Genomic DNA, 21417 nt, shown 5'->3' with positions numbered 1-21417 from the left:
CCTTTTTTTGAAAAGAGGTGTTTGTTGATCTGTTAAACAAGTATTTCATTACTAGAGAAAAATGTCAAGGAACATTACAGATTCTGACTCCCCTAAGGTGATTTCAATCTTGGAAATAAAGTAGATAATTAGGTTTTTTTAAGGCATAATTAAGGGAAAAGAAAAATTTAAGGCCTAGGAGACAAGAAAGAGCTCTCTGGTCATGTTGTTTAAGTAACTGCCCGATTAGCCACAAATCCCATCTGTAGCAAATTTCCTGAAGAGGAGAAAAAATAAAATCTAAACTCATGAAAACACCAAGCAAATGGGAAGACAATAGATGGTTTTCACACTTCTGTTTTCAAACTCTGTATGAATAACATCAATTTCCCAAATCCTAAACATTAACTTATAGTATCTTATAAACAAAGCCTTTAAACAGTTACTTCTGCTACCAAGGAGTTTATGAAATAAACTTGACTGACAACGATGTTATTTACAACGTTACTTATTTTTCCGTTTTAAGGTTCTGACTGACAAACTCTTCCTTGCTCTGACTGACAAACTCTTCCTTAACTCTAAAGGTTTAAGAAGGACATAAAGAGGAGAACTGAGCTAAGACGGACAAAACTGGTTTTTGTTTGAAACACTATTTTAGGGATTATACACAGGGAGGAGAAAGGAAGGTCGGGCACGAACTTAAACAGGATTATTTCAGGATAACGAAAAGGTCCCTGGGCCACAGACAATTTCCTCTGTATTTTAGTTATCCAAATCTAACTAGGCCAAGTGGAGAAAACAACAAATGTCAGTAAGAATTCTATACAACAGCAACAACGAGGGAGAGAAACCAAACATGGGTTGCCAGAACGTACGATAAGAACACCCAGCAGTACAGTCTTGGGCAACTTGCATAGGTGTGTTTGTTTTGGAAGTTCGGAGTCAAGCATGTGGACGGAACCAATTAGAATCACCAAACTGACTCACAGCACAGGATCCCGGGCTCTCTCTCCTGACCCACACTCTCCCCACCCACCCCAGACCATATCCCAGAAAGATGACTTCGATCAACTCTAGACAAAAATCTCCTACTAGAATACGATACCCGCTGCCAGGGCACATGGATCCATTTCTGCGTTATGTCTAACAGCCTCCCTGCTGAAGGATCAACAGATGCGCCATGCACCCCCGAGGCCACGAGTCAGGCCCCGTGGACTCAGACAGAAGCTGACAGCAGGAACGAGCTCTGCTTAAGACGAAGTCAAGAGTGCCTTGCAGATAAGGAACCAACACAGATGAGGCGCCCTTAGTCCCAGAATCCCAAACCTATAATAAAACTACTGGCACGAGCCCAGCCTCCCTCGTGGCTGGGACACTCCCATCCTGCTCCTAACCCCTCACCTGCTTCCCCCCTCACGCTCCATTCCTGTGTTTTGCCATCATGAGGCCAACTCATGCAGTCTAAGAAAAGAGGCTCCACTGTTCTAGCTTCAGAAGGAAATGCAGACGGGTGAAACACCCAAGGATGACAGTGAGTCTAACAATAATTAAGTAAGAACTAAGACTTAATGAGCTCTTCTATGTGCATTGCCTGTGGGTCACATTTTTCAGTCAGCACAACCACTTTAGGTGGCAGGTGTTATGTTCCCTTAGAGATAATGCAACCACAGCACACAGACGGTAAGTACTTGTCCCAAATCGCACCAAAAGGGGGTCAACTCAAACCCAAGCAGTCTGGCTCAAGAATCCATAGGTTCAGCTATTAATAAATCATGAACACAGATTCCACAGTTCAGGAAGTATTTCTTTGCCCAGGACTTCAGGAACAATCTCATTCTCATTTGCTCTCATTTTGACATCATGAAGCTTGAAGCTGCTTCCCTAGGAGGCTACTACCAAAAAAATTATTGTCCTGTACTCACATCCCTCTGTCACTGTCTCTAGCAAAAATACACCCAGGGCTTCCCTGGTGGCGCAGTGGTTGAGAATCTGCCTGCTAATGCAGGGGACACAGGTTCGAGCCCTGGTCTGGGAGGATCCCACATGCCGCGGAGCAACTAGGCCCGTGAGCCACAACTACTGAGCCTGCGCGTCTGGAGCCTGTGCTCCGCAACAAGAGAGGCCGCGATAGTGAGAGGCCCGCGCACCGCGATGAAGAGCGGCCCCCGCTTGCCACAACTAGAGAAAGCCCTCGCACAGAAACAAAGACCCAACACAGCAAAAAAAAAAAAAAAAATACACCCAAAAGATAGCTTGCCATGAGTCTAAAGTACTTTCAGATATGATCATTTATTTTTATTAAGAGAAAAAAATTAGACAAACCAAAGTGCTAAAGGAAAAAAATGAACAATGCCATTATTTTGACAAATTCTATTTTCTTAATAAAATATAATTCTATTATAGTCTGGGTTTTGTTTAGGGAAAATAAATCTGCATTTAATGCCTTTAAGAATCTTTTAAAACTATGTTAACAGGAGATTTCAGATTTAAGACGTCAAAATAAAGATGATCCTAATCCATCTCGCAGAAATCACCTCAAAACAAGGAGCATGAGAACACACACAAAAGCCATCTTCGAGGTGCCCTGACCACAGCATGTGCAGACAGGAAATGGATAAGGAACGTGGCAACTGGCTTCACAAAACTGAGGAAGGCCAAACAGGGTGCCTGCAGAGAGGTGCCTGGGAGAAGGGAGCCCGGAAAGGCTCAGGAGTGAGGCTCAGGGACTGCGAGAGGTGCAGGCTGGGCTGAAGCCAGAGGGCCGGCGTGAGCACGTTAGCGCGGGCACCCACGCAGCCAGATGACGCTCCCGACCCCGGAGCCGTCAGAGACGTCGCCAGGCAATTCTCACCGCAGCATCAGAGCCTGAAGGCTTAATCCCCTGGCAGAGTGAACCACAGAAAGCAGTCTCGGGGACACTGGGCACAGAGAAGACAATAACGAGGCCTGACAACTGGGCGTTTTCCGAGAGGTTCAGAGTGTGGAATCTATCTTCCCCTACCCTTAGTAGCTTCTAATCTAGATTCTGTCTCTATGAATTTGACCACTGGAGGTAACTCCAATAAATGGAATCATAAAAAAAAAAAAGTGTGTGGAATCTGAGGGGCTCCAGGCTCAGTCTCAGCTCCATCGATTAGCAAAGGTGCGTCACCTTAGGCAAGCTGCTCAGCATCTCGGCACCTCAGTTTCCTCATCTATAAGATGATGATAATAAACAGCTTCAAAGTCCTAGAGACGATGTCAGGATTAAACGAGGTAAAGCTCTGACAGTGGGGACAGCACACAGCAAGCACTCGGTAAGCATCGGCTCCTCCTCCTGCCCCTCCACTTCTACTATCACTACCTCTCCCCCAGCACACACACGCACGCACGCACGCACGCACGCACACACACACACCCTCCTCAGGCTCTCAGAATGCTGACAGCAGGAGTAAATTCACAGGCAGGCAACCGGAGGGGCCTTATGTAGAGAAACTGAACAACCCCAGTGAATACGCTTGGCTGCTGGCATTTAGCAGTCAGCAACAAAACAGTTGATTCTCCCCCAGATTATTCCACAATAAAGCCCATCAGCTGAAATACCCGCCCCCGCCCATACACACAGAGGTGACAAAAAGCTTTCTAATACATTACCTCTAAACATCATCATGAAATTTCAGAATATCTGGGATAATGAGCGGATGTCAGTTTTTTTTAAAGGCCACATATAACTGACTTAGAATAATAATATAATAAGAGCCAATTTTACCAAGTCCTCATGATGTACTAGGCACTGCTGTAAATGCTTTACATATAGTAACTCATTTAATCCTTACAACAAACACATTTCACAAATGAGAAGATTATGGTACACAGAAATTAAACAACACCCTTAAAGTCACAACACTACTGAGTGATAAAGCTGGGACTCATACTGCGTCCAGCTTCAGGGCCTGAACTCTTAACTATTATGCTTCTCAGTAATAACTCTGCAACTGTGAAGACTATGGAAAAATGCCTTCAAAATTCTGAAGGAACCAACCTAGAAATATATACCTAGCCAAACTGTGCATCAAGAGTAAAGGCAACATTGAGGTATTTTCAGACATACAAGTCTTAAAATTTATGATTTACGAATTCTGTCTTAGGAAATTCTGACCTAAAGATCCAGAAACATGCCTATTTCTGCCTCTTTGCTAGAACAGTTCTCTGTTCAAAATAAGAATTCATAAGAACATTTAAAAGAGCTGCTTCTCAAATACCTCCAGTTTGTAAGTGGCTGCACTCCCGTCTCGCTCATAACTGTCTCTCTGCTCATTGTGGTTCGCCTCTTCTCGAAGCAGTGTCTTACAGAAGGAGAAACACACACGCATGAATTCAAATCCCAGATCTGTCACTGCCATCATCTAGCTCTAGACTTTGGACAACTTCCATAACACCTCTGACCCTCAGGTTCTTCAACTGTACACCAGGGACGGTAAAACAAAGCCGTGGAGAGTTGTTCTGAGGGTTAAACAGTGGACATACAGCACATAAAAAAATCGTGGCCATATAATACGTGGCGGCTGTCATCAGCAGTAGCAACATTACTTCCTTACAGACCACATCCATTCTCTTGGCACGCAGGTCATCTGGGCAGGAATGGCTCTTCTTTCATCACTGCGGAGCCGAAGTCCGGCAGCTTACAGCCTAGCGTGGCCCCTCAAGTATTTACAGAACCCAAAACGAGTAAGTAAATAGAGTATGAAATACTTTAACATCACCATTTATATACACTGCATTCACTATTTTCGGAGTCCTTTCAAAGGCAGGGATGAAAGACAACAGACCTGACACAGATATTAGCAGTACTCTGTGGATATTCACTGTCCTGTATCTGAATGTCCAACTTCTTAATTGCTAAGAACATAGTTGGCTTCACAGGGTTCCACTGCTCGGTGTGCTGCAAGAGCTTACGGTATGATTGCAGATCAGGAGAACTGTATAAAATCATGAGTTTAATTATGGAAATGAAAATTAGTAGAAACTTATGTGATAAGGCTAATAAAATGTTCTTCAAAAAAAACCCGGAAGTCCTTTCAGAAATATACTCTCATAGATTCTCACGACAACTCTGAAAGAAAGAAATTACTATTTCAACTTAACCATGAGTAAAATAAGGACGTGAACAGCTTGGACACACCAGCTAGTTAAGTGGTAGAGCTAGAACTTCTTGGAATAGAGATATAGAAAAACAGGAACAGAGCGGGTAACGGAATAGGCCATCACCACAGGAAGTAAATCACCGTCCTCCCTTCCATCTATCACTGTGATACCACAGTGGGTGACCACAAATCTACCAAAAGTCACTTTTTATGAAGAATTTAGAAGGAAGATAAAAGATTCCCTGTGTCTTCTCACTGGCTTTAATCCAGAATTTGTCAAATTTTCTCTCTGGAATTAGTGTATGACCCTTAAATATGTTGAATCCTGTACAAATGTTTATAAATCGAAAGCAGTTTTCAAATCTCTTTTAAGTTTAAGAAAGCTGACCATCACCATGCACAGTGATGCAAAAACAAGCCCAGGCTCGGCAATCCACCCGGAGCCCTGGGGCTTCTAGAAAGGAGGGTGAACTAGACACACCACAGAGCATAACAGAAACCTGAGATTCAACTACAAGGGGAGATCATTCTTATAATCCAGAAATTCTCATTCTTTTCAGAATTGTGACCTATGTCATACAGTATTTTTAGGAAAGAAAAAGAAAACTAAAGTACATCAGATATAAATCAAAATACTTTAACGATAACTGAGAAACTAAATATACCCTGGTAAGCAGAGCCCTCCACAATGGGTTAACAACAGAGTTTAACTCAAAAGATCTGTGAGTAGGCTTGTACAGCATGGTGTGAAGGAGAGAGGAAGGCATGTTTCAGACATCACTTGGAAGTCGAATACAGTGGGAGGCCTTGCTAATAACTGGATCTGGGAAAAAGGAAACGGCAGGGAGGTTGCTGCGTGTACAGTGTACAGTCTGACTCACCGGCCAGCCATGGGGCCATCTCCTGAGATGGTGAAGACAGATGGAGGCTAAAGGGGCAGGAGGAAAAGGAGTTCTCTCTTAGAGGGCCTACAGTTTGAGAAGCCTAGTGACTGATGTCCAATTCTGTATCTCATATAACAAATCGAAGAACAGAATCTGGAACTAGAAGGTGATGGCAGGTGGAAGATATAAATTCGGAAACCATCAGCATATAGGTAGATTTAGCACCAACTTGGAGAGATTATCTAGAAACAGATGCATGCCTGGGGCCCTCCAACATTTATTAACAATGAGGTGAAAATAGGCAGAGCCAGCAAAAAGGGTGGAAAGTAGAGGCCAGACAGGTAAGAGGAAAATCAGGAGAGCCTGGTGTCCTGGAAAGCAAGAGAAAATAACGTTTCAACTCCACTGAATGCTTCCAAGACAGCAAGTGCAATAAAGTGGCCTACGGGTTTAGCAACGTGGGGTCATTGGGAATGTGACCATCTCAGTGGAGTGGTGGGAAAAGAAGCCCCACTGAAGTGGGCTAACAAGTTAAAGGAAATTAAAATAAACGAATGACATTTTAAATAGTAGGAGGTGAGGAAATTAAGACACGAGAACAGACAATCTTCACTAAGTTTACCAATCTACACAAGCAGGTAACTGTAATAAGGCATTACCAGGGCAAGCACAGAAGTCTGTTCGGTGTACAGTGTACAGCCTGGGGTGGGGCGTGCGGGGGGACAGAGGGTCAGAAAAAGCTTCTCAGAGAAGAAGTAACCAGATCCAGGAACCCGGGAGACACCGTTCCTACAGTGGACGTGTTCCTGTAATGAAACAAATCCCACCAAACACGCATGGATGCCTGTCTGCACTTAGGTGAAGAAAATCTCTTTAAATGAAGAATCAGTGACTAACTTGCATGTCATCAATAATAACCGTAATGAATTGTTTTCTAGAAGAAAAACATTCCCAAGTTTTTCAGCTGTGAAACAGCAGATCACGAGACCTGACGTGCACAGCATGATCATCCCATGGCCAGAAGACAGTAAAATCCTGCGACAGTTCTTAACTAGAGTTTTTAGGGTATGTCAGGGTGGGGGCAGGGGGACTTGGCTCCTCGAGTGGAAGGCCAGTGAAGATAAGGTAACTAAGCAATGGACAGAGATGACTTATACGTCAGCCTTTCTGAAAATGAAAAAACATAAAACTCTTCAGAGGTTGCTTTTCACGATTCCCTTAAAGGAAGATACAGGCTCATAATCATGTACTCAAAATCCCTGCAGCTAGGTAAGTTTTGAAATTCAGAGTTTTTGAAATTTTAGGTCTGAAAACAGGAGACACCATCAATATATAACACCCCCAGCAGGGTCTGGGCAGCACCCATAATAAAAAACATAAATATTTCTGCAGCTGACATGACAGGATGATGACAAAAAATAGCCTCACATCAGTTCATGTCTTGCCATTAAATGAGTCATGCAAAAACTTTCCATTTTCAGAGCCCTTAGATTTCACAACTGTGGTTAAGGGACTGAGAACTTACACCTAACACAAGTTTTAAGAAAATAAAGGTACACTGAAGGAGAACGGCGGAGCTCTGGGATCCAATTCCAGCTCTCCTCCATACGAGCTGTATGAACCTAGGCAAACCAGTTAGCATCCATAAACCTTAGCTTTCTGACCTGTAAAATAGGAAAGTGATATCTATCCCTAAGTCTACTGTGAAAACCACATGAAGTAATTTGGTTGCAAGGCACCTGGTACTATGTCTGGCCCTTAGCAGTAGGATGAATAAACATCCCAGTTTGCCTGTGACTTTTCCAGTTTTAGCACTGACAGTCACACATGCTGGGAAACCAGGACGGCTGGTCACCCTACTTGGCAGGCACTCAATAAATAGGAACTATTCTAATGTTAAGAATAGAAATTAGCATAGGAAACGATCACAGTATCGTGTAATAAACCATAATGGAAAAAAATATGAAAAAGTATGTATGTATATATAACTGAATCACTTTGCTGTACATCAGGAACACAATATTGTAAATCAACTATACTTCAATTTAAAAAAAAGAACAGAAATTAAAAGTAAAAATACAAAATGGAAAAATCACATGAAACAGTTTCAGTAGTGAAATATACATGTCGCTAGGAATTATAATCACCCCTTTTGTGGTAGGCACAATTCTAAAACAGCAGCCCCTGGTGTGCACACCCTATATGATTCCCTCACCTGGAGTGTGGGCGGGTCTGACCTAATCAGATGTACCCTTTTTCAGAGATGGAAAGTCAGACTCCAAGCTACAGCAGATGCTCTCCTGCTGGCCTTCAAGATGCAAACAGCCATGTTATGGAGAGGGCCATGTGGCAGGAGTGGTGGGCGGCCTCTAGGAGCTGAGGGCCTCAGTCCTACAGCCGCAAGGAACTGATTTCTGCCAACAACCTGAATGCGTCTGAGGGGTACCCCAGCTTCAGAGGAGCTCACAGTCCCTGATGCCACCATGAGACCCCATGCAGAGGACCCAGCCCAGACTTCAGACCTACAGAACTGTGAGATAAGAAGTGGGTGTTGTGAGCCACCAAGTCCATGGTGATTTGTTGCACAGCATTAGAAAAATATCTCTTATCCCAGGGACACAAGGATTCTTCAATATTCGCAAATCAATCAATGTGATACACCACACTAACAAAATGAGGAATAAAAACCATATGATCATCTCAATAGATGCAGAAAAAGCTTCTGACAAAATTCAACACCCATTTATGGTAAAAACTCTCCAGAAAATGGGCACAGAGGGAACCTACCTCAACATAATAAAGGCCATGTATGACAAACCCACAACAAGCATCATACTCAACGGTGAAAAACTAAAAGCATTTCCACTAAGATCAGGAACAAGACAAGGATGTCCACTCTCGCCACTATTATTCAACATAGTTTAGCAAGCCCTAGCCATGGCAATCAGAGAAGAAAAAGAAATAAAAGGAATACAAACCGGAAAAGAAAAAGTAAAACTTTCACTATTTGCCGATGACATGATACATATACATAGAAAATCCTAAAGATGCCATCAGAAAACTACTAGAACTAATCAGTGAATTTGGTAAGGTTGCAGGATACAAAATTAATGCACAGAAATCTCTGGCCTTCCTATATACCAACAACAAAAAATCAGAAAGAGAAATTAAGGAAACACTCCCATTTACCATTGCAACAAAAAGAATAAAATACCTAGGAATGAACCTGCCTAAGGGGGTTGAAAGACTTGTACTCAGAAAACTATAAAACACTGATGAAACAAATCAAAGATGACATAAACAGATGGAGAAATGTACCATGTTCTTGGATTGGAAGAATCGATATTGTGAAAATGACTATACTACCCAAAGCAATCTACAGATTGAATGCAATCCCTATTAAACTACCAATGGCATTCTTCACAGAATTAGAACAAAAAATTTTACAATTCGGATGGAAACACAAAAGACCCCAAACAGCCAAAGCAATCTTGAGAAAGAAAAACAGAGTTGGAGGAATCAGTCTCCCCAACTTCAAACTGTAACACAAAGCTACAGTAATCAAGACAGTATGGTACTGGCACAAAAAGAGAAATATAGATCAACGGCACAGGATAGAATGCCCAGAGATAAACCCATGCACATATGGGCACCTAATTTACGACAAGGGACAATGCAGAAAGGACAGCCTCTTCAATAAGTGGTGCTGGGAAAACTGGACAGCTACTTGTAAAAGAATGAAATCAGAACACTCCCTAACACCATACACAAAAATAAACTCCAAATGGATTAAAGACTTAAATGTAAGACCAGACACTATAAAACTCTTAGAAGAAAACATAGGAAAAACACTCTTTGACGTAAACCACAGCAAGATCTTTTTTGACCCATCTCCTACAGTAATGGAAATAAAACCAAAAATAAACAAATGGGACTTAATTAAACTCAAAACCTTTTGCACAGCAAAGGAAACCACAAACAAGACAAAAAGACAACCCTCAGAATGGGAGAAAAGATTTGCAAATGAAACAAAAGACAAAGGATTAATCTCCAAAATATACAAATGGCTCATGCAGCTCAATATGAAAAAAACCAAACAATCCAGTTAAAAAATGGGCAGAAGACCTAAACAGGCATTTCACCAAAGAAGACATACCAATGGCCAAGAGGCACATGAAAAGATGCTCAACATCACTAATTATTAGAGAAATGCAAATCAAAACTACAATGAGGTATCACCTCACACCAGTCAGAATGGCCACTATCAAAAAAGCTAGAAACAATAAATGCTGGAGAGGGTGTGGTGAAAAGGGAACGCTCTTGCACTGTTGGTGGGAATGTAAACTGATACAGCCACTATGGAGAACAGTATGGAAGTTCCTTAAAAAACTAAAAACAGAACTACCATATGACCCAGCAATCCCGTTAGTGGGCATATACCCTGAGAAAACCATAATTCAAAGAGTCATGTACCACAATGTTCATTGCAGCAGTATTTCCAATAGTCAGGACATGGAAGCAACCTAAGTGTCCACTGACAGATGAATGGATAAAGAAGATGTGGCACATATATACAATGGAATATTACTCAGCCATAAAAAGAAATGAAATTGAGTTATTTGTAGTGAGGTGGATGGACCTAGAGTCTGCCATACAGAGTGAAGTAAGTCAGAAAGAGAAAAACAAATACCGTATTCTAACGTATATATGTGGAATCTTAAAAAAAAAAAATGGTACTGATGAACCTAGTTGCAGGGCAGGAATAAGAGGCAGACATAGAGAATGGACTTGAGGACATGGGGTGCGGGGGGGAAACCGGGGTGAAGTGAGAGTAGCATTGACATATATACGCTACCGAATGTAACATAGCTGGCTGGTGGGAAGCAGCAGCGTAGCACAGGGAGATCAGCTCGGTGCTTTGCGATGACCTAGAGGGGTGGGATAGGGAGGGTGGGAGGGAAGCTCAAGAGGGAGGGGATATGGGGACATGTGTATGCATACGGCTGATTTGCTTTGTTGTGCAACAGAAACTAACACAGCATCGTGAAGCAATTATACTCCAACAAAGATCTATTAAAAAGAAAAAGAAAAATATGTCTTTTAAGAGAGCATCCAGTTCAAAATTACAGGTGTGTGTGTGTGTGTGTGTGTGTGTGTAGTAAGGACAGAAGAACCTGTAAACCAAAATTCCTTGCATAAAACTACCTTTTTTTAATATGAAAAGTTCAAATCCAAAAGAAGTTTCTTACACAACTGAAACTTTTCATACATCCATGGTAGGGGTATCAAATGGCACAATCACTTTGGAAAACTGTTCCTGGCAATTCCTGTTACACCTAAATGCATGCCCACTGTGCAACCTGGAAACCTGTCGTGAGTGCACAGGTCCACAGGAAGGCACGCACACGAATGTTCGGAGCAGGTTTCACCAAGACAGCAAGAAACTGGAAGCATTCCAAACGCCCACCATTTCAAGAATGGAAGAATGGAAAAACTGTGGTGTCCTCCTTCAGTGGAAAACTAACATCAGTTAAAAGGAACAAACTAACAGCACACATGACAGGGATGAATCTCACAGACACAATGTTGAGTGAAAGAAGCCAGACACAAAGAGAATAAAATGAATGATTCCACTTACATGAAGTTCAAGCACAGGCACAACTGATCTGTGATGACACAGCCAGAGTCTGGGTCACCTCTCAGTGGGCTGTAGGGCCTGGGAAGGGGCAGCAGGTACCTGTGAGAGGTCCTGGAAATGTTCTACACCCTGATCTGGGGGAAGGTTACACGGGTGACTGCGTATGTAAATAACCACTGAGACGTACGTATGCGTACGGTTAATGCACTTTACTGTATGCTACCCTTCAAAAATACTCTTCCCCTTTATAACGACTAACCAAAAACCATCTAGTGACAATTCAAGGTGGATTCCTCATAAGAAACTAGTGAACAGTGAAGAATGAATATGGTTAACACGCTACGCAAGTACAACTCTTCTTGTAAACACACTGCTCACTAAATGCTGGTTGAAGGAATTTCAAAGATAATGACCATGGTCATGTTTCAGAAGCCCAGAGGAATCTATACGCATGTATACATAGCATAATGTCCTCAACAGAATATACCCCATAGATGTGAAAAACCATGACTCTTGTCCAATTACTCCTTTCACCTCTGTCCAATTAATTCCTTTGTTTACCTCCCACTACAATAATACAAGCTAGGTGTTACACCATCACAAAGCATGCAGATGTGAGCTGTGCACGGCCAAGACAGCACCACTTCCATGGCCTGCACTCCCCGTCTGACACTGGGGCAGTGACTCTTTGCCATGGATACAGGCGACCATAAAGGCTCAGAGCGTGACAGGCAGGTTAGGATCGTCTCATCCAACCTCACACCTGGTCAGAAAGCCGCCCTGGTGTCCCTGCCAGGGGGCAGCCCACCCACCGCAGGGAGAGGACGACCAGGGACGCTGGAGAGGTGACACAGCCCGCCGGGAACTGTGTCTCCGACTGGGACACACACACAAGACAAGGTTCACGTTTGAAAAGTCTCCCTCAGCAGCAAGTCTGAGAAACTGGAATCCATGCAGGATGGGCTCAAATCCACTGCTAGTGACCAGACCAAAAGTGAAACAGAAGCCCGCTCACCTCGCTATTGTGGCCCCGAAGGTTGAAGTTGATTCTCTGCGGAGTGTTCCTGTCCCGGCGGCAGTGGCTGGAGGTGAAGGTCACGCCAACAACACCGCGCCCGTTACCCGTGGCCAGCCAGCCCTCCTCGTAGTAGCGCCTTCTGCACACGGGCTTCTCCTTCTCACTCTTGGGGACGCGGCCCTTCCAGGACAGGCAGAGGATGTTGGAGTCACTGCACAGGACAGGCCCATGCTCCACCGCTGCATACATACTTTTTTTTGAAGAACCGTTTTACTTAAAAAGTAATGCTGAATGCTGAAAAATTGCTTTCACTGACAGATCGATGTTATTTTTGTGGTTGGCTTGCGCTGTTTTCCCTGACCCCCTTTTAAGACTGACCCGGTTCTAATTAGAAGGTCAGTATTTTATAAAGATCCACCAAATGCATAGTGAAAAAATTCCTCTATAAAAGATGACGGCAGTCCGCTAAGAAAAGGTAATGCTTAAAAACAACGTGGGGTCCATTTTTATTTTCAAGTCCTCAGAGGAAGAGGGGGCTGACCCTTTGGAGAAAGAGCATTGTTAACAAGTGGTGATAAAGAAACTGAGTGTTCTTCTTTTCACTCAACTTGGTTCTTCTTATTCAGCCTGAGATTCCAGTTTAGTGTAATGTGATTCCAGAGACAAAGGGCTGCAAACACATAGATTTCAAGTAACTTAAGGCTTTGAGAATCCCTCGAGCTGGAACCTTCTCTTCAAAAGCTCAGATGCAGAGACAGAATACATGGGGATCATCTTCCTTCTGAAGCCACCCTCTGGCTTGTTTTCTCAACTAGACAAATCTCTGCTGCTAAAGCTGAAAAAGATTGCATAAAGGGAAAAAAAGGCACACAAACCGTGCAAAACAGACCAGAGTTTGTGCAGACAGCAGTCCAAATTTTAGGAGAAAAAAGGACTCTTTCCCCACTGTTCAGAACCAGAAACCTCCAACTTCAGAGCCCAACCTGGCTTCCCAGCAGGTGGCTATGTCCCCGGGGAGGGCCCCTCTGCAGGCCGACGCACCCCTGGGTGCCATAGAGGCGGGCGAGAAAGCCCCTTCCCTCAGCAGAGCCAGAAGGCTCTAAAGCTCTCACGGGAGGGAGTCGGAGTGTGGGCCCCCCGCGAATCCTAAATACTCCTGCTGGCAAACGGGAGCCAAGCTGGGCTGCAGGCTGTGTCTCCTTCCCTTCCTACCCTAGTCACTTCTCTCCTTTCCGCTCGTAAAGATTACATACTTTTCCATCTTGAAGGGAAAAAACTAATCTCAGAATTAAGTCCATCAAGTAGCCTTCCTCTTATATACAAAGATTCCTAGACTCAACATGGAAAAGAATCCCTTAAAACGGAAAACACAGGTGAGAGTCAGCTTCTTCCCCACTGTCTCCCTACAAAGCGACCATGTTCGGCTGATGGGCACCTTCCTGATCACCTCCAGAGACCTTCTCCAAACGCCACGTGTACAGTCCAGGGAAAGAAGCTTTACTCGGATGCTCCTTGATAATTAGTTTGTAATTATCAGTTTCAACTGCTCCCTTAAGGTATTATCCTATAGGTATAGGAAAGGAAAAGGGAAGTAATAAATTAAAATTTCTGGAATACAGTTAACTGAAAAAAGGCAAAGGAATCAGTTCACTGTTCAAACTTGTCCCATCATACCCTAACTGGCTTTCCTCCAGTCATAACCACACAGTAAGAGCCACTCTTCAGTCCAGAATTTTCACCTCTGTCCAAATCACCAGACCCACTGAAAAATAAAGTGCAAAAAGCACTGCATGCTCCCCTCTGCAATGCTTGAAATCACACTTCTCCCTCAGTCACCTTCTCACTTAGTTCCTTCTTTAAACTGGAGAGGTATTTTTGAGGCCTGATCTGTGCAAGTTTTTTTTTCTTCTTTTTGCAAACCTTCTTCACCCGTGAAGACCATACGGAAAACTGGCCATTACTGATGTATTTTTCTCCCCGGGCTCCCAAGCCCAGTGGTGTCAAGTTGCTCCATCTGATTCTTAAATTAATTTTCATCAGTTGTAAAACTCTTCAAGTGCACACAAGAATGAGCCTGCCTTCTCGTGTAAATGTGTATGCACAGAAAGAAGGTTTTAAATATACATAGACATACACTCTTCAACTGGCACACAAAACGTCTGCTTTCCCAGTCATTTCAGGAACCATGGGATTAATCACAGCTTGAAGGCCCTGGAGTCTTACAAATCTGTAAAACAAAATAGGACATAAAAAAAAGAACTTTAAAATAGTGAAGAATAAAGGTTCTAAAACACATTTTTGCACGAACATATGAACATCATATAATAACATCCTAATCAGTGTAACTGAAATCAGAGACCCGTCTGGACACTTACATATATCAAATGGAGCAACGGACTGGTAAAATTTGAATAGTAAAAGGGTGCTCCTCGCCAACTTACAGACAACATGCAACATGAGGCGTCTGAGCGCCAGGTACCATTTACTAAATTTGCCAGCAGCCTTGCATAGTGAATGAAATAACACCGAAGACTGTCCTTCCTAGGACCGTGAGCCCTGAAGGTGCACCTTTACCACCCAGAGGTCATCAGCCAGAGTTAAGCAGGCATCTTCAAAGAGGAGGCAGGAGAGCCTCAGGCAAGTTCTCTGAATTGATGTTTTCACTTTCAGTAAAAAATAATCCCTGAAGACACGAGGCAGCAAAGGCCTTTAACTGCCGGCAGGTCACAGAGCAAGGCACAGCTGTCTTCTCGGCTTTTACATCGTCTACCAGCAATACAGTCCTAGAGAATCTACCTCCAGCAAACCCATCCCCTCTTCCTTCCTGCTGCCTTCAGTCCAGGCCCACATCACATCCGCAAAGACACTGGACAACTTGATCCCTAACTTCCCCACACCACCCCACCCTCCAGAGGACCCTCAGAGCGATCTTTCTAAAATTCAAGGCTGCCCCAAGAGCCTGGACTGTTCTCGCCCCGCCGAGGCAGTCTCCCACCCCCACCCCAGAGAGCTAGCTGAAACGGACAGCCCAGCCCCACCCCCAAATACCTGACACTGAAGGTCAAGGGCTGGGCCTCGGTATCTGCATTTCTAACAAGCTCCTGAGAGACGCTAACACTGCTGGTCTGGGACCAGCTTTGAGAACCACTGGCCTATGAGATCAAGTCCCAGCAAGACCCCTTAGGATGTGATTTCAACCTGTCCTCTTCTGCCACAGCCTCCACGTCCAGCCTGTGCTGCAGCCGTCGCCCTCTGGCCACTCCCTGAACCATGTCCCCAAGTACTGAGTGCCCCCTCTCCTTCATGTCTCCACACCTGCTGCTCCTTTGCCCAGCCAGCCCACACCCCCTCTAACACCCACCGAACACCCCCTCTCCCGTGAAGCTTCCCAGAGACTCCGTACTAACCCGTGCAACAGTCTTCCTCTCGCTGCGTCTAGAGGCTGGGAGCCTACCCTTCTCGTCCCTGGCAAGGAGCTTAGCACAAACAAGTTACTCAGTAAAAGTCTGTAAGAGGATGCAGGCGGGGGCAAGCCAGCAGCTACAGATAATTTCCTGGAGATACCCTAATTCAGACGAGTCACAGGACATATACTTCCTATGTGTCTAAAATCAAAACAGATTCTCTCAGGAAGCACTTGTACCCAAGGGGAAAAAGTGAAAACAAATGCTATAAAATTCAAATTGTGCCATGTCCTTCCTCCTGAAATTCTAATGTCACTGTATAATACTCCCTTAGTCCCTACCCTGGCCTGGGGACAGCACCACAGAGGGGAAAAGCAAAAGCAACTTCTCAAGACCCAGCAATATATACACAGGGTTTAAACTATTTAAGAGCATAATCCACGACTACTAAAGCACCCACATTAAACACGACAATGTAAACCATCAGTTCCCTCACACTGTCCTGGAGGGAGAAGGGCCTATAACGTCAAAATTATTTTCAAAATAAAACTAAGACATTATTTGTCTTCTTCACTGCATTGACAATTTCTATCAACGGTGCGACGGCAACAGTGGGTCAAACTATCAGCCAGCTCTGTGACACAAATAAAGGCCCAGCACCAGCCAGCACCAGTGCTCATCAGAGGTTTTTAAATGCCAGCTTCCCTTAAGAATGTGCTTGGGACTTCGCTGCTGGTCCAGCAGTTAAGACTCTGCGCTCCCAGAGTCTTAACAGGGGGTCCCAGGTTCGATCCCTGGTCAGGGAACTAGATCCTACATGCCGCAACTAAAGATCCCTCACGCTGCAACTAAGACCTGGCACAGCCAAGTAAATAAATAAATATTAAAAATAAAAAAAGTTCTTAGTGCAGCAGTAAAAATTATTAATTTATTAAATCTCACCCCTTGAGGACATGGTTGTTTAATATTCTGTGTTTGAAACAGTAAATACACACATAGCACTTCTGCTGACTATGGCACTACAGTGGTAATCCTAAGAAAAAGCACTTGTGCTATAGTTTAAGTTATGGGCTGAGCAAACTGCTTTTTCATGAAATGCCATGTTTACTGGAAAGAATGAATGACAAATTATGGTCATTTAGGCTTGGGTCTTTGGCAGACATTTTTCTCTAATGTGAACAAAGTGAGCTGTCACTTTAAAGAAAACAACTGATGGTATTTGTTGCTGATAATAAAAGTAGAGCTTTCAAGTTAAAATTAGAATTGTGGGAAAACCAGCATCTATCACTATGAGCTTGATAGCTCCCCAAGATTTAAAGACACTCTGCAAGCAACAGAAGGTGATATTAATAAATGTGAATTTCTGACAGTATATTTCATAGTGTGTCAATATTTGGAAGATTCGCATAATTTGCTGAAGCAATATTCTTCAAATGACCAGTGAATGATGATACCAATTATGCTTGACAGAGCCATTCAAGGTGCAAGACAAATGGATTTTAATATAACCAAGTACAAAAAAGTCACTGATATATTTAAAATTCTACATTGCTACTAACCTTTAAGAAACTACCATTTGTTGAGTTTAGTACAGTATCAAAGAAAAATATTCATGATTAGCTGAAAAGACTATTAAAGTACTCTTCCCTTTTCCAGCTACGTATCTGTGTGAGGTCAGATTTTCTTCAGGCATTTCAACAAAAACAGCATATTGTAACACTGAATGCAGAAGCATATGTGGGAATTCAACTATCGTTTCAATAAGTCAGACATTAAAGATATTTTACCAAAATGTAAAATAATGCTACTCTTCTCAGTAATTTTTTTAGTCAGAAAATAGTCATTTTTCATAAAAAATATATTATTTATAACATTTATAGTTTTATTGTTTTTAAATGAATTAGTAATTTTTTTTAATTTCTCAGTTTTAATTTCTAATATGGTAAATATCAAGAGCTAACACCCACATAATCAAAAGCTCTTTTTGGACTTCAGTAATTTTTGAGAATACAAAGGGGCCCTAAAATCAGAAAGGTTACAAGTCACTGACATATGCTAACTCTCCAGAATATAAGCCTTAAATAACTGTTGAAATAAAGTATGTAGGATAAATTTCCATAGTAAAAGCACAGACAAAAGTATTTCATTTAATATATGCTGCTAATGGTTTTTAATCAAACTTTTAAAATTACAGAGTGCCATATACGCTAGACAAAATAAGGCAGATCATTTAAGGAAAAATGACATGCTCCTTTATTATTTCTCAAATGGATAACAGATACAAAAATCTAACAACAAAAAAACTACCATCATAGTCTCCTAATCACTGAAAGGCTGATGCCTATCTTAGTGCTACCATTAATAGAAATAGGTGATGTTGGATACTTCCCTTCTGTCTTATTTTCTCATGAGGATGAGAAAATAAGGCTCTAACTGATTAACCAGTTTCTGAGGGAAGCTGACTGTCAAATCAACACTAGTAAAGGCGTTTGGTATAAAAAGATTAAAAAGCAACTAGTCAACTGAAAGCAGGGACTCGGAACAGATGTTTGCACATCCATGTTCAAAGCAGCACTATTCACAATAGCCAAAAGGGGTAAGGAACCCAAGTGTCCTCAGACAGATGAAGGAGTAAACAAAATGTGGAAAAACATACAATATTATTCAGCCTTAAAAAAACTGGAATTCTGTCTGACACATGCTGCAACATGGATGAACCTTGAAGACATTGTGCTGAGTGGAATAAGCCAGACACAGAAGGACAAATACACGTAAGTATGATTCCACTCATATGAAGTACCTAGAGTAGCCAACTTCATAGAGACAGCGGAAGTGGTGGCTGTGCGGGGCTGGGGGTGGGGCGACAGGGGAGTCATCACCGAATGGGCACAGAGTTGCAGTTTGGGATGATGAAAAAATTTTGGAGACGGACGGTGGTGAGGGCTGCATAATAACGGGAACGTACTTCTATTAAGGCCACAATATTGTACACTTAAAAATGATAAAAATGGTAAATTTTGTTACGTATATCTCGCCTCAATTTTTAAAATCAGGTGAGAAAAGCAACTATTCATACAAAGTTTTTTGATAACAGACTGAAAGTAAATACTCAGTTTGGCATTATGATGTTTTTTACCCTAAAACTGTAATACAGGCCCATGAGCCATCCTTGGAGGCTTTCATTAGGAAGAAACAATGCTAACCTCTGCATTCTGGCCCAAACCTGCTTCTGTTAATTGCAGCTTATTTTCAGACTATTCCTATAGTAAATCACTGAAAAATCTATTCTATTCTATCCATTCTACTATAATCTGCTTTTAGAAGATTACAATCTTAAAGCAAATAATACATGTGCCTGATTGAATTAATAACCTGACGGCGCTCTAGGAGACAGTAAACATGTTAAGATGCCTCACACTCTAACTTCCCATACTATCCAGTTCTAATGGCAAATTAGGAGTCTGAGAATTTGGGAAAGTACAACTTAGGGACAGAATTGTACATCATCAAGAAAATTCTGTACTAATTACAGGCACTCCTGGATTAATCGACCAACAAATGTTAACTGAACATCTATTACACAGGAGGCCCCTGTGCTGCACTTGCTGCCCCTCTTGCCCCCGGTTAGATATTCTGTTTTCTAACTAAAGTTATTTCACTACAGGTTATTCTGTTTTATCTGATTCCTACTTTCCACCAACATGGATAAAATTTACTATTGGGGGGAATAAAAATGCATTTGTCACTTGTTTTAGTAGTCACCTGAAAGGGGAGAGAGGGTTGGAAACTGTGCCTGGGGAGGGCGCACACAGTGGTACTGCTGGGACGCTAGCAATATTCCATATATTCCATGTCTTGATCTGGGTGGTGGTTATGGGGTGTTCACTCCATAATTATTCTTTACTACACCTCTATGTCTGACATATTCTTCTACATGGATGGTACATCTCACAATAAGCAGGTTTAACGCACTGTGAACTATACTAGGCATCAGTTCTCCGGGGTTTTTTGATAATTTAAATCAATTATTAAGAGAGTTTTTTTAGTTATTATACACAACCTTAATGAGTACTCTCTGAATCTAGAAGATCCCAATAAAGTATCAAAAAAGCTATTTTAATTCTCAAGCTAAGAAAGTATCCACAAAGAAAAAACATATTAGGAGTAACAAATGGATATAAGAAAATTTCAGAATAAAGCTCTATTTCTTTCTAAAGGATAAAAGTTTATACAGTAGTTAGGCAGAAGACTGAGATGAGAAGAGGAAAGTAGATTTTAGGAAAAAATACATAGATGTTGTTAGATAAATGCAAAACAGGAAAAAAAAACAAAGTAGAAACTTTTGAATAAAATATTCCCAACAATCTAAGCTTTTGACTACAGAGTTGTTTGCAGGTTTGAGCAAAGAAAAGGATATACACATGAGTTTTGCTGATTGGTGATGTAAATTAAGCACACCTGCTGTCCTGGGCGGAGCTCCACGGCAGGGTGGAGGGAGGGTGGCTGCCGCCGCACCGGGGCTCCCCTGATGCCTCCTTTCCATGGACAACAACAGGTCCTGAACTCCACTTTTCTTTTTTTTTTTTTTTTTTTTCTTTTTCGGTATGCGGGCCTCTCACTGTTGTGGCCTCTCCCGTTGCGGAGCACAGGCTCCGCACGCGCAGGCTCAGCGGCCATGGCTCACGGGCCCAGCCGCTCCGCGGCATGTGGGATCTTCCCGGACTGGGGCACGAACCCGCGTCCCCCAGCATCGGCAGGCGGACTCTCAACCATTGCGCCACCAGGGAAGACCTCCACATTTGAAAGTAACTACACTGACCTGCCTCTAATTACAGTCACTCCTTTCCCTGGGGGATTTTCCACAACCCACAAACATCAAGGGAGTTTTAACTGGCTCCTAATTAGTTTCGATAGCTGCCTGGAGGCTAGTTCAAATCTGCCTTCCAAGACTGCCTTTAAAGGTAGGGATATTCTCAGATGGACCTAGAGAGTATTACGCTTAGTGAAATAAGTCAGAGAAAGACAAATACGGTGTATGTTATCACTTATAAGCAGAATCTTAAAAATAATTGAATGTGTACAACAAAACAGAAACAGACTCACAGATATAGAAAACTATTTACCAGTGGGGAGAGATAAGGGGGAGGGGCAAAAGAAGGGTAGGGGACTGTGAGGTACAAACTACTATGTATAAAACAGATAAGCAATAAGGATATATTGTACAGCTCAGGGAAATACAGCCATTATTTTATAACTTTATATGGAATATAGTCTATAAAAACACTGAATCACTATGCTGTACACCTGAAACTAATATTATAAAACAACCACACTTCTTTTTTAAAATAATCAATGTCAAACAGCCTAGGGG

At 42.5% G+C, this 21417-nt stretch overlaps 1 protein-coding gene across 1 annotated transcript in view; it reads right to left on the bottom strand.

Annotated features, from left to right (window-relative positions):
- TULP4 (TUB like protein 4) overlaps positions 1-21417 on the bottom strand; it is a 231071-nt gene that overhangs the window by 159145 nt on the left and 50509 nt on the right. Inside the window, exon 2 of the mRNA XM_029223964.1 lies at positions 12640-14869. Within this exon, the coding sequence (XP_029079797.1) occupies positions 12640-12891 (252 nt within the window). The 5' untranslated portion in view covers positions 12892-14869. The remainder of the gene's footprint in view (positions 1-12639; positions 14870-21417) is intronic.

Source organism: Monodon monoceros, unplaced genomic scaffold, assembly GCF_005190385.1.
Source record: "Monodon monoceros isolate NGI ecotype Baffin Bay Population unplaced genomic scaffold, NGI_Narwhal_1 Super_Scaffold_15, whole genome shotgun sequence".
NCBI lineage: Eukaryota > Metazoa > Chordata > Mammalia > Artiodactyla > Monodontidae > Monodon > Monodon monoceros.
Note: the sequence above shows the minus strand (reverse complement) of the source record. Positions and strands in the feature narration are given on the sequence as shown.